Source organism: Charadrius vociferus, unplaced genomic scaffold (assembly GCF_000708025.1).
Source record: "Charadrius vociferus isolate BGI_N301 unplaced genomic scaffold, ASM70802v2 scaffold834, whole genome shotgun sequence".
Lineage (NCBI taxonomy): Eukaryota > Metazoa > Chordata > Aves > Charadriiformes > Charadriidae > Charadrius > Charadrius vociferus.
This window is the reverse complement of record NW_009648189.1, coordinates 29,171-42,993: the sequence shown is the minus strand read 5'-3', so window position 1 is coordinate 42,993 and position 13,823 is coordinate 29,171. Positions and strand designations below refer to the sequence as shown.

The following is a 13,823-nucleotide window of genomic DNA, read 5'->3' as shown; positions in this document are numbered from 1 at the left end:
GTTGCAGAAGCCACTGAAGGACAAGGTGAATCAAGCCAGTTTGCAGAGGTAAAAGCCATCCAGCTGGCTTTGGATATTGCTGAGCGAGAGCAATGGCCAGTACTTTACCTCTATACTGATTCCTGGATGGTGGCAAATGCTCTGTGGGGGTGGTTACAGCAGTGGAAGCAGAGCAACTGGCAGCGCAGAGGGAAGCCCATCTGGGCTGCTGAACTGTGGCAGAATATTGCTGCTCGGATAGAGAATCTGGTTGTGAAAGTGCGTCATGTAGATGCCCACATACCCAAGCATCGGTCCACTGAGGAACATCAAAACAACCAACAGGTAGATCAGGCTGCCAAAATTGAAGTGGCTGAGGTGGATCTGGACTGGCAGGATAAGGGGGCACTATTCCTAGCTCGGTGGGCCCCCGATGCTTCAGGCCATCAAGGGAGAGATGCGACATACAGATGGGCTCGTGACCGAGGGGTGGACTTGACCATGGACACTATCGCACAGGTTATCCACGAATGTGAAACGTGTGCTGCAATTAAGCAAGCCAAGCGGTTAAAGCCTCTTTGGTATGGAGGACGATGGCTAAAATATAAATATGGGGAGGCCTGGCAGATTGATTATATCACACTCCCACAGACCCGCCAAGGCAAGCGCCACGTGCTCACAATGGTGGAAGCAACCACTGGGTGGTTGGAAACATACCCTGTGCCCCATGCCACTGCCCGAAACACTATCCTGGGCCTTGAAAAGCAAGTCTTATGGAGGCATGGCACCCCAGAACGAATTGAGTCAGACAATGGGACTCATTTCCGAAACAGCCTTATAGATACCTGGGCCAAAGAGCATGGCATTGAGTGGGTATATCACATTCCCTATCACGCACCAGCCTCGGGGAAGATAGAAAGATACAATGGACTGCTAAAGACTACACTGAGAGCCATGGGTGGTGGGACTTTCAAACATTGGGATGTACATTTAGCAAAAGCCACCTGGTTAGTTAACACTAGGGGATCTGCCAATCGAGCTGGCCCTGCCCAATCAAAACATCCACGTGCAGTAGAAGGGGATAAAGTCCCCGTAGTGCATATGAAGAATATGTTAGGGAAGACAGTTTGGGTTAGTCCTGCCTCAGGCAAAGGCAAACCCATTCGTGGGATTGCTTTTGCACAAGGACCCGGATGCACTTGGTGGGTGATGCGAGAAGATGGGGAGGTCCGATGTGTGCCTCATGGGGATCTGATTCTGGGTGAGAATAGCCAATGAATAGAATTTTATAATGTTAAATAACTTTGCTGTTGTATGTTATCATTATTATGATGGCTATTAGTGCTGTCAAAGAAGGATCACCTAGATCAATGACAGATGGACTTTGATGAGACTAAGTAAACGGCATGAACTGCGTCAGGTATACCAGCCTCAGCAGCTGGCATCCAACAACCCCCTTGAGATCAACATCTTCCATCTCGGACCATGGGCATAGACTGCATCAGCATACACCCGTCCAGCACCACACACCATCTCATGTGACCTGAGAGACTGTTCTCACAGATGGAGCCTACAGTCATGGACTAAGTGAGTTTAATGGACATTTTAAGTGAGTGCAATGGACGTTTTAAGTGAGTTCAACGGACACGTTGGAGGTATGGCCCACAGACTATGGGAACTGTAAGATCTGGGCATGACACAGATGGTATGGAATAAGGGGTGGATAATGTCCTGGTTCCAGCAGGGATGGGGTTAATTTCCCCAGGAGCCGGCAGGGGGCAGGTATTCCATACCACCTGACCCATGCCCGGGCTATAAGAAGAGCTAGCTGGGCGAGGAGAGGAATTGCCACTAGGGGGTGGGTTGTGGCGGTTCGGGTCTGGGTCGGTGCACATTGTGGTGGTACTGTAATCGCGTTTTCATCTTTTCCTTGTGCTGTTCTGTTAAATTGCATTCTTTTAACCCACGAGTTTTGCCCTGACGATTCCTTTTTCCACGGCTGTGGGAGTTGTGTGACCGACTGTGTGGTTCTTTGTTGCTGGCTGAGGCCAAACCATGACAGGTTGTTATAAAGAAAAGTAATTATTCTTTTCAGATGGAATGCTCAATGATATCTAGGCTAAAACCTAGAATTTGAGTGAATATCTGTTCTGCAAACAGTGGCAAATCTTTTTTGAGGGGAAAAAGCATGAAAGCACTTGGAAGCACTTGATATTCTTAGTCTCTCATTTAAGATAGTGATATTTAATAATATTAGAACTGCTGCTTATCATAAATATTGCACTGTAACAGAAGTATAACTATTCCTATGACTTCTGTTTTCAGTAAAGAGGTGTTTATGCTGGCTTTGGTATGATAAAACAATTCATTTTGAAAGCATTTATACATTTTAAGAAACAAAATGCTCTGTAGTATCCTTTGATTTCCTGGATGGAGGCTCTTAAAAGTGGTAGGTGAAAAGTTAATGTTAAGCTGTCAAAATAGAACTTACAAATGTTAAATATGTTAAATATTACCAACACATCCCCCTTTGGAAAGTGTACTTTTATGTTTTTGCACTTCAGTTTTTAACACATTATTTAAAATTAATGAATTATATAACATACCGGGTTTTAATCTGCATTTCTGTTGTATACAAATGTATATCAAGTATACTTTCCAGATATTACAGTACTTATTTAAAATATTAATTGGAAAATCAAGCACCAAATTTTTTATCTACAGTTCATGAAAGCAGAATGTACAAAGTATAAAGCTTTATTTGTGTGGTAAATGTGGGGTTTTTTTGTTTCCTAGATATGTTTTTGTACATGATATTTACGTATAATACTAGAAAACATCAAGAGATCCAGACGCATCTTTTTCAGTTATAATGACTGAAATTTCATTCAGTGGAGAAAATTGTTAGTCACTGGGGCTGGAGGGAGGTGACAGGACAAATTAGGAGGAGCCATTGATTCCCTTGAGGGTAGAGAGGTCTTACAGAGAGATCTTGATAGATTAGAGCATTTGGCAATCACCAGCCGTGTGAAATTTAACAAGAATAAATGCCAGATTCTGCTCCTGGGATGGTGTAATCCTGGATGTACGTATAGATTGGGGGACAAGAGGCTGGAGTGCAGCCCTGAAGAAAGGGATCTGGGGGTTTTGTTTGATGGTTAGCTCAATATGAGTCAACAGTGTGACCTGGCGGCCAAAAGCATCGACTGTGTCTTGGGGTGCATTAAGCACAGAATAGCTAACCTGTTGAAAGAAGTGATTGTCCCACTATACTCAGAATTGGCGTGGCCTCACCTTGTGTGCAGTTTTGGGCTCCACAATATAAGAAGGACATCAAACTATTAGAATGTGTCCAAAGGAGGGCAACAAAGTTGGTGAAAAGCCTTGAGGGCATAACTTATGAAGAGCGACTGAGCATACCTAGGTTTGCTCAGCTTAGAGAAGAGGAGACTGAGGGGTGACCTCATTGCTGTCTACAGCTTCCTCAAGGAAGGGGAGGTGCTGATCTCTTCTCTGTGGTGTCTGGTGACAGGACGTGAGGGAATGGCTTAAAGCTGCATCAGAGGAAGTTCAGATTAGATATTAGGAAATAGCTCTTCATGAGAGGGTGGTCAAGCACTGGAACAGGCTCCCCAGGGAAGTGGTCATAGCCCCAAGCCTGTTGGTGTTCAAGAAGTGTTTGGACAATGCTCTTAGAGATATGGTTTAACGTTTAGGTTGACCTGTGTGGAGTCAGGAGTTGGACTCTATGATCCTCATGGGTCCCTTCCAACTCAGGATATTTTGTGATTCAAAGCATATTCTGTTTTACCATTTTGTAGTTTCATTTTTGCAGGATGTGCATGAGGAAAAATAGTAGTAATACAATAAATTGTGCATGATGTTTGTGTTGCATTTAAGCAACTTGACTACCTTCTTGGCTCTGCTATGAGTGCGATATCAGCCAATGTTTTGATCTTCTCATAATGCCAATCATGGGACTTTAAAAGGTCAAAAATATATAAAAATAGTGAAATCAAGGTTTGAAGAATTTCATTTCTGTAATAATTTTAAACCCCACTCTCCACCAGGAATAATGCTGTAATCATTACAGCTTTGCTTATCTCACCTTGGAGATTCATTATTCACAACTTTTCCTTGTTTTGTTGTAGTTGTTAGCGTTGCTTGTTTTCTTCCCAGTTATTCTAGTTGTTGGGGAAGTCTGAGCAAATCCCTGGACACATGCATGTATTTGGTGTTCTGCCACTACAAAGCAGCTTTCTTTTCACCTAAAGAGGATTTTTTTTTTCCAGAAATATTTGATTTCATAGTTTAAAAAAATACTTGAAATTTTCTTTCTGTGTGCTTTTCTTGTTAATAACAGTATAAAAATATAGACTTTCTTCCCCTTGAACATAACAATCTAAGAGAAGCTATTAATGTGAAGATTTCAAAAGTTCCTGTATATTGTGCTGAAGATGACCATATTCACTTCCTAATAATTTCTGCGCAATCCCATAAATTTTATTAGATCTATAATTCATATTCTTTTATTCTATTTAAGTGCATTCTGTGCTGGAAATTTTCCATCATTTCCTTTTTCAACAGGACTACTTTTCACACTTTGCCCCGGTATGTAGAATCATAGAATAATTTAGGTTGAAAAAGACCCTTATGATCATCGAGTCCAACTGTTAAACTAACACTGCCAAGTCCACCACTAAATCATGTCCCTAAGCACCACATCTACACATCTTTTAAATACCTCCAGGGATGGTGATTCCACCACTTCCCTGGGCAGCCTGTTCCAATGCTTGACAATACCTTTGGTGAAGAAATTTTTCCTAATATCCAGTCTAAACCTCGCCTGGCATAACTTGAGGCCATTTTCTCTTGTCCTATCACTTGTTACTTGGGAAAAGAGACTGACACCTGCCTCTATACAACCTCCTTTCAGGTGGTTGTAGAGAGCAGTAAGGTCTCCCCTGAGCCTCCTTTTTCTCCAGGCTAAACAACCCCAGTTCCCTCAGCTGCTTCTCATGAGACGTGCTCTAAATCCTTCACCAGTTTTATTGTCCTTCTCTGGACACACTCCAGCACCTCAATGTCTTGTAGTGAGAAGCCCAAAACTGAACACAGTATTTGAGGTGTGGCCTCACCAGTGTCGAGTACAGGGGGACAATCTGCTAGTCCTAGTCCTGTTGGCCACACTATTACTGATACAAGCCAGGGTGCTGTTTGCCTTCTTGGCCACCTGGGCACACTGCTGGTCATAGTCAGCTGGCAGTCAACCAACACCTCGAGGTCCTTTTCCACCAGAAAGCTTTCCAGCCACTCTTCCCCAAGCTTGTAGCATTGCATGGGGTTGTTGTGACCCAAGTGCAGGACATGTGACACTCCATGCAGTTAAGGAGGGCTAGAAATATTCTCTTCACTGTTGCTGCTGGCTTAACCACAAGATTAGTCTGTGGGAAGAAACAGGATGGTTTATTGAGCATTGACCAAAGAAGTGATAGACTCGAGGAAGCACATAAGCAGAGAGAAATGACAGTTTTATATATGTATGTGTAGTATTATACTTTTTTTGTGTGTTTGTATGGCTATATGGAAAAAGACATTGGATCCAATTGTGTTCCCTTACAGGCTTTCAGAAAAGCTGAAGATAGGAGTAAAAATAGTTTTAATTTGGCACCAATGAATTATAATCTTTGCAAATTTTAGCATACCTGATTTCCAAGTAGTTTATTATCAGCATTAAGCTGACTAAGCCTGAGTACAGTGCCACCCAATTCAAGAACCACAAAGCTGAATAAGATATAGACTCCTTAGGTTTTACTTTCTTCGTTGGATTTTAATTTTGTTTGCCTATATATTGTAATTTTTATAGGCTCACAAAGTGTAAATAATGTGAGATACTATCTTCTCTAATGTAATGCAGATGGCTTTATCAGCATATTTTCTTTCCAATTGTGTGTGATTCTGATTGCTACCTAAACTCCCAGTAAAGAATTAAAAGAATTACAAGCTTCAATTATTATTTTATTTTAAAAGAGTAGATAATACAAACATGTTTTTACTATTTCAGTGGATAAATTTGTATTTTATGATTTTTTGAAGGAATATGGATTCCCTCTTAAAGAAGCATTATGTTGACCAAAAATGGAAGTTACTTTGTATTCCAGTGATTTACAGACATTTGGTGTAAATGATTTTCTTAGGCATTAATCAAAGCAAAATTTTCAACAAGAGTTAATAATGTCAAAAAGGCATACCATATACAATTCTGTGCTTTATGGGTTCATATTGAACAGACTTTTGTACTAAATGTGTGACATATATCTTGCAGGAAAAAGTGGAAAATATTACAGAATTATTAAAGCAATGTGTGTGATATGGTACTTTATTTCACTTCATATCTAAGAATGTGACTCCATTGTGTAGGTTTCAGAAAAAGGGAAAACCTGAGATCTAAGGGTAGCCTAAAGCATTTTTTTTAGTATGCAGTAGTTCTGCATTGCCTAGGTCTGTAATTTTATAAACTCTTGAGAAAAGACATGTTCTCTCCCCTCTGGTAGATTACATCCTGGTGGCCAGTCAATATCCTGCAGAGATGGTCTGTGTATTTGGTGCTTTGTTGGGATCATAGTGAAGGCTGATTGTAGAAGCAGGCTCAGTCTAACTTTTCAACTTTGGAGGAGTTTCATTGCAATAACAACCATTTGTGTTTCCACAGAGGAAGTAAAATAGGTCTGTATATAACATTGTGCTTGATTTTCTGGGAATGTGTGTGTAAGGAAGACTTGTGTTATAAGTTTGTTTTATACACATGGGAGATGAGGCTGAAGGTTTCAAAACAAAGTCCACAGTGTCATGGTCTCCTTGGATCTCCAATTTTCAGGACAATGTACTCTGTGATTTAAACTTTATTTCATGAGCTCATTGAGAAATACAACAAACACACACAACAAACAGGGGCTCAATCCCCTTTTGCCCAGACTAGTCTATCACGTGAATTCACTTATTCACCATTCCAGTCATAAGGTTTCATAATTTATAACCCATAACTCTTAATATCATGCACCTATGAGCAAAAGAAAAGAATTAGTTACCTAGCTGACAGTGAGAGTGCTCATCCTTCCTCCTCCATCATGATGCAGGCATCCCCTGTGTTACACCAGGAAGCATGAAAGCCTCAGCAGTCCAGCTGCTGTTGGATCCACTTCAAAAGCTTTTGGGGTAAGCTAATGTTTTATACCTTCCAGCTTGGAGGTTTCGTCTGTACCATTTCATAAGTTAGCAGATTCTGATGAGACTGCCAGACAAAAGATAATGGCTGCAGGAGACAGCAATTTGCAGGTGTTAATGGCTATAGTATAATAGCCTTTTAGTGGTTTCTGGCTACCTGTCCTGCCAACGTTGGTCTCTGGCTTTCACCTAATGGTGCTGCTTTCAGCATACATCAGGCCTTAGCATGAGTTGTGTTAGCCAAAAATCTAAGCAGGAGTTGAGTGAACAGTCACGCACAGCAAAGACAAAAGCTTTTAGAGGATTCCAGGTTAGATTTTTTGCAGCGTAGTACCTCGGAAGTACTTAAGGGTTGCCAGCACAGCATCATTCTTTAACCTTACATTGCACTGCTTGTGAAATACACTACTCTGAAACACCTAAAATATCATGTAAAGCATAAGGCTTTCTTTATCCTGGGAGCCAAATATTAGAGTATGAATGAGGCATGAAAGCTTTGTAAAAAATGATCAAAATAAAATCCAGGCTAAAAGGCTAAGAAGCACTGCATGCAGGTAAATGCATTGCATTTCTTAGGGGGCTGAGTAGATAGGTGAACATACTGCATTCATATGTCTGTGCAGCTGTTTGTTCTAAATTTCACTTCCTCCTTTTAAATTATTCACGTGATTTGTTTGCTTAGATAAGCTCTCCTAATCACAGAGAGACTGAATTGGGCCAAAGGAAAAAATGCTGTGTGATATATTCTGTGCGAAATTCCTAACAAGCAGGTCTTAACTTAAAATTGTTAAACATTCAGAATGTCATTCAGAATGTTAATTTATAAGTTATTATTTGTGCTTTGTGTAAAGTACAATGATGCAAAGAAATTTAAAGGAAGTAATGACTCTCTGTTCACAAATATGAGCCAAATTTTAATTTAAGCTGATTTTATATATTTCTGGGGTTGAAATTTGCAGAACAGTAATTGTTATATTATTTGCCTTTCTAACAAGTTTATGTATTGGTTGTATATTGTTGCTTACCATAATGTCCTGAAGGTTGGTCAAGCAAGATAAATTTTTCTTACTCTATGAATTTTTGTGATAGAACATCTCATAATAATTCCCTAAAGTTAGTTGTTGTTGAGAACTATACCTTCAGGAATGGAAATTTATGCTTATAATTTTAAATACACAGTGGTATATTCTAGATGCTTTGGAGCATATATTTTGTTTTAGATATTAGTTTAGTTAATAACTCATTGCTATCTTTTTTTCTACTTCTATTTTGTCTTCAAAATAAGTTTTAATTCAGTGTTGCTTCAGTTGTTACTGTGTTACTGCTGTTTTGATATTGAGCTGGTCCTAGTAGCAAGCACCTTGCAAGCACCATAACCACTTGACAGTGTTCTGCCCTGCACTGGACAAGCTGTCTGCTTTGTGCAGAAAAGTCATGTTTGTGTCCAGTGGCTGAAGTATATTCTTCTTATTTGTCTTGTAGGCACAGGAGAGAGTGGCAAAAGCACATTCATCAAACAGATGAGAATCATTCATGGATCAGGTTACTCTGATGAAGACAAAAGGGGCTTTACAAAACTGGTGTACCAGAATATATTTACAGCAATGCAGGCCATGATCAGAGCCATGGATACACTCAAAATCCCATACAAGTATGAACATAATAAGGTGAGATTTTTGTTTATTTCCATAGCTGAAACCTTTCCTCTTTTATCTTTAGGAAATGTACTGAAGGTCTCTAAAAATTATACATCACATACAAGTTATATTTTACCTAAAGTTTAGAAGAAAAGGGCTCCTTCCAGTCCTGCCTCTAGTTCTCTACCGTTTGTGCTGCTCTGACAACACAGGTGCTGTTCTTAACAAGATGTCTGGGAGGGTTTGTCATAGTGAGAGGGTAAAGGGCAGGCTGGTGTTTGCCTGTGACTTTAGTTATCTTTTTTCCTTTCTTCCCAACCCAAGTACTGGCCAGAGCACAATTTAAGCTATTTTTCTGGTTTGTACCAGTACTACTTAAGGTTTTCCATTAATATTATGTGGGGAAAAAATAAAACTATTAGAAAAATAGGCCTTAGAATAAGCAAATTCTTTTGAAAGTGATATAATTGAAATTTAGAAAGAGAAAATACATTTAAAGCATTTTATAAGGTTATATCCTTTATTAGCCTAACTTCTTTCCATTTTTTCCATTCAGAAATTGAAATCAAATGTATAACTGGTATAACTAGTATTAAAAAGGAAATTTGCATGTGTATTTCAGCTCCATGTTTTTGCTGTACATAAAGCACTGAATTTCCTAACAAGCTGACTTGAAAAGTTAGTTGATTGTAAAATGCACATATTTCTTCAGAATTGGTATTGACTGTCACTTTGCTGTAGTATATGAAAGTCTTAATCATCAATCAGTAAATTATTTCCTTGTATTATACTACAAAGTATATATTCTACATTTATTGTTCAAATTGTGTGTTGAATTTATATAGTTTTTTTTATATAGTTGAAGTGAATCAATTAGATGTGACATAGCTGTATACACGTGGCCAGACCTTTCTAATTAGAGCTGTTCACTTTCTCTATATAAAAATAACTTGACTGAAAGTGAGTCTTTATCTTTGCTCTCAACTACTTTGGAAGCATTCCCATCAATTCTAATAGGGCTAGGCGTGGAGTAAAGTAAAACTTGCCAAAGTTGTCAGGTTCTAGATGCAATTCCTTTAAAAACTCAGGGGAATTAAAAAATGCAAACTTGCCTCCCCCCCCCCATTTTTTTTTCTTTTCTTGATTGAAAGCAAACTCATTAGCCTTGCAACCTAAAAAACACAGGAAGGGCACTTCATATTAATTTGAATCTCATATCAGGAAATTCAGTCCCTGGAGAGAATATCTCAAAGTTTGAGTAACAGACTATTTTTAGAACAGTATTTGTTTTGCATAATAGCTTAGAAAACTACAGCTCAAGCTGATGTTTATGTGGCTGAGCCTAAAGGAAAGAGAGTGAAGTGACCCTTTTCTCAAATTCAAAAAGTTCAGTTAAGTAGGTAGTTGGGATCTTTGTACAGTGTAAAAAATGACATCTAGGCTGGATTATTTTAATATCTTCAATGTAGAAAGAGACATATTTTAAGTTAAAGAAGTTAGTTCTTCCAGCATTGTGTTGGCTTCATAGTCACTAGAGGCAGTCTGAAATGCAGTGTTCTAAATTATAATAATCTAGGCTCTTCAAAAAAATTATTATCACAATAGTGAAAGTCAATTGATAAATGTAAATATTAGTGTTTACATTGTAATGTCTCAGAACTGATGGCAGGGCATTGTATCATACTTCTTTCATCACACTTTTCATCACACTTCTTTCTCTTGTCAACTCTACAATATGAGCTCTACTGAGATTTAAGATAATGGGTGAGGGTTGTCTTTTCTCTGAGGGATGTGACATAGGAAATGGTGGGTTATGGATTGGCTTTTAGTTTCCTTTTGAGTAAATTTTACTGTGTTTCCGTTATTTTTTAACCAGAAGTTGTGAAGTTTTTATATGCATCTTGAATTTTGATGAAGCAGTTTATAAAATATAGAAAAGCCTTAGGTATGTTTTTTTCTGTTTTCTTCTGTTTTTTACAGAAATGACAATTCTCAGAATTGCCTGTCTGCAAAATTTTATTGAATGTACAATAGTAACTCATGTGCAACCACTGACATTCAAATTCAATTTTTAAAAATTAAGATATAGATGTATATATTTTAAAATCTTTTTAAAAACTGTCTTTTTAGAAATTTGACCTATGTATCTATATTCCTGTCAGTCCTTTCAAATACTGAATTAAGAAAACCATTAACTTCAGTTTTTATAACTTCTGACATTCCCGATGTTGTCCATAGTGGCTTAGAAGCCATTGCTCCAGGTAATATAGTCCCCCTGTCCTTTTCCATGTCTAATATTGCTGAAGGCTGACTTTTTATTTTTTCTCTCCTGTTGTTACAGAAGTTTTACTAAATAAATCTACTACTGTACTGAAGAACTACTACTACTTTTACCACTTATTGTTCCTATTCAATATAATTTCCAGAAGACAGTTGCCTCTTCTTGCAGACTGTCAGAAAGTTGTGACTCAGTAATGGTTAGCAGGCAGGAAATCTTAATTTAATCCATGCCCATCATTTCATGTGAGTCTTCGTAAATATTTATAACAAGATATCTAATGTGAGTAAGATAGTAACAGAACGGGTTACAAGAAAATATAGAGACTGAAACCATAAAATCACGTCTTATTGTAGACCAAGAAGTTTGCTATAAGTTTCAAAGAGTGGTTCCATTGATGAAATTGTTTCTGTATTTAAGCCTATTTCCTATAGGGAATGTTTAAAAATTAAAATAAGCAGGTATGGGAAAATGCTTTTAAAGTTCAAAATCTTACTGATATTATCTTCAAGTCCAAGTTTATTTTTTTGATCCCTCCCAGTCAGACAAATCTACTGTAACAAACAAACAAAAGTAAGACATCAGGATCAGGTATGAAGTCAAATTACATAAATTCACCTCTCAAGTTTTTCTTGAAAAGGAGAAATTTATATTTACATGAATTCACCTCTCAAGGAGGGCCACAAAGATGATCAGAGGGCTGGTGCACCTCTCCTATGAGGTGAGGCTGAGAGAGTTGGGGTTGTTCAGCCTGGAGAAGAGAAGGCTCTGGGGAGACCTTATTGCGGCCTTCCAGTACCTAAAGGGGGCCTACAGGAGAGCTGGGGAAGGACTTTTTACTAGGGCATGTAGTGAGAGGACGAGGGGGAATGGCTATAAACTGGAAGAGGGCAGGTTTAGATTAGATATTAGGAAGAAATTTTTCACTATGAGGGTGGTAAGGCACTGGAACAGGTTGCCCAGAGAGGTTGTTGAGGCCCCATCCCTGGAGGTGTTTAAGGCCAGGCTGGACGTGGCCTTGGGCAACCTGGTCTAGTGGGAGGTGTCGCTGTCTATGGCAGGGGGGTTGGAACTCTATGATCTTCAAGGTCCCTTCCAACCTAAACCACTCTATGAATCCCAAGCAGCAGTGTGCAAGCTGTGTATGAGGTTCATTGACTCACATGATGCTGACTCTGTGGGATTTCTGGCCTTTTAAAAAAAGAATAATATTCTTGGGATGCTGAAATGAAATGCTTCTAAAGAATAGCTTATTGGTCTGGAACACTGTCGTGGTTTAGCCCCAGCTGGCAACAAAGAACCACGCAGCCGTTCACTCACCCTCTCCCCCCACAGCAGGATGTAGGGAGAATCCAAAGAAACAGGCAAAACTCATGGGTTGAAATAAAGGCAGTTTAACAGAAAAGCAAAGGAAAGAGGAAAACAACAACAATAATACTGATAAAGGAATATACAAACATGATTAATGTACAAATGGTCACCACCTGGAAAGCCCCAGCCTGCTCCGGAGCAGTGATTCCTGCCTTCCCCCCGTGCTATGTACTGAGCATGACATCACATGGGATCGAATAACCCTTTGGCTAGTTTGTGTCAGCCTTTCCAGCAGCGTCCTGTCCCATCTCCTTGTGAAAAGTAATCCTATCCCCGCTGGAACCAGGACAATCACACACAATAAAGTGGCTTTTCAAGCAGATGGAGAAAACTAAACTGTGCTGTCTGTGCAAACAGTATTCTTCAGTGTCTCAAACCTGAAACAGAGAGCTTAAAAGCAGGTTGCAGGAAAAAGGGATTTACAAATAAAAGAGATTTTATGGGTCAGTACTGGGACCCATGCTGTTCAACATCTTTGTTGGCGACATGGACAGCGGGGTCGAGTGCACCTCATCAAGTTTTGCCGATGATACCAAGCTGTGTGGAGAGGTAGAAACGCTGGAGGGGAGGGATGCCATCCAGAGGGAGCTGGAGAGGTGGGCCCAAGCCAACCTCATGCAGTTCAACAAGGCCAAGTGCAAGGTCCTACATCTGGGTCGGGGCAATCCCAAGCACAAATACAGGCTTAGTGGGGAATAGCTGGAGAGCAGCCCTGAGGAGAAGGACCTGGGTGTGCTGACTGACGAGAAGCTCAACATGAGCCAGCAATGTGCGATCACAGCAGTCGTGGTTTAGGCCAAATCGGCTACTGGGGACCTGGGGGACACCAGATGGGACCAACAGATGCTCCCCTCTACCCCTCTTCAAAAAGAGGGGCAGAGGAGGAAAAAGAGACTTATGAGTTTAGAAGGAACTAAACTACTTTAATGAAATATTAATAATAAAATAAAAATGAAATAATGAAATATATACAAAACCGTATCAAGCTCCCGAGATGACAACCATGACACCGTCTGTCACTGGGGCAGTCCCAGGCTGACTCAGTGATGGACGGGAACTGGATTCCGGATCTGCATTGAGGATCGGGATCGCAGGCAGATGAACAGAGTTCTTCTCAGACGTTGGCCATTGCAGGAAGAGAGAGAGAGCTGACCCTTTGATCCCTCAGCCTTTACACTGAGCATGAGGCAGATGGGATGGAATACCCTCGTTGGTCAGTTTTGGGTCACCTGTCCTGTTCGCTCCTCCCTGCAGGTGGGACTCCACTATGCTTTTCTGCTTCTGACCCTCCAGTGGGGCAAATAACAAAGTTGGTTGGCCTTGGTTGTTATAGC

General features: G+C 39.9%; 1 protein-coding gene across 1 annotated transcript in view; it reads left to right on the top strand.

Moving 5' to 3' along the window:
* Positions 1-10,826, top strand: part of LOC104285638 (guanine nucleotide-binding protein G(q) subunit alpha-like) — a 55,562-nt gene extending 44,736 nt beyond the window's left edge. Inside the window, exons 2-3 of the mRNA XM_009884106.1 lie at positions 8,686-8,870; positions 10,821-10,826. Of these exons, the coding sequence (XP_009882408.1) occupies positions 8,686-8,870; positions 10,821-10,826 (191 nt within the window). The remainder of the gene's footprint in view (positions 1-8,685; positions 8,871-10,820) is intronic.
* Positions 10,827-13,823: the final 2,997 nt, after the last annotated feature.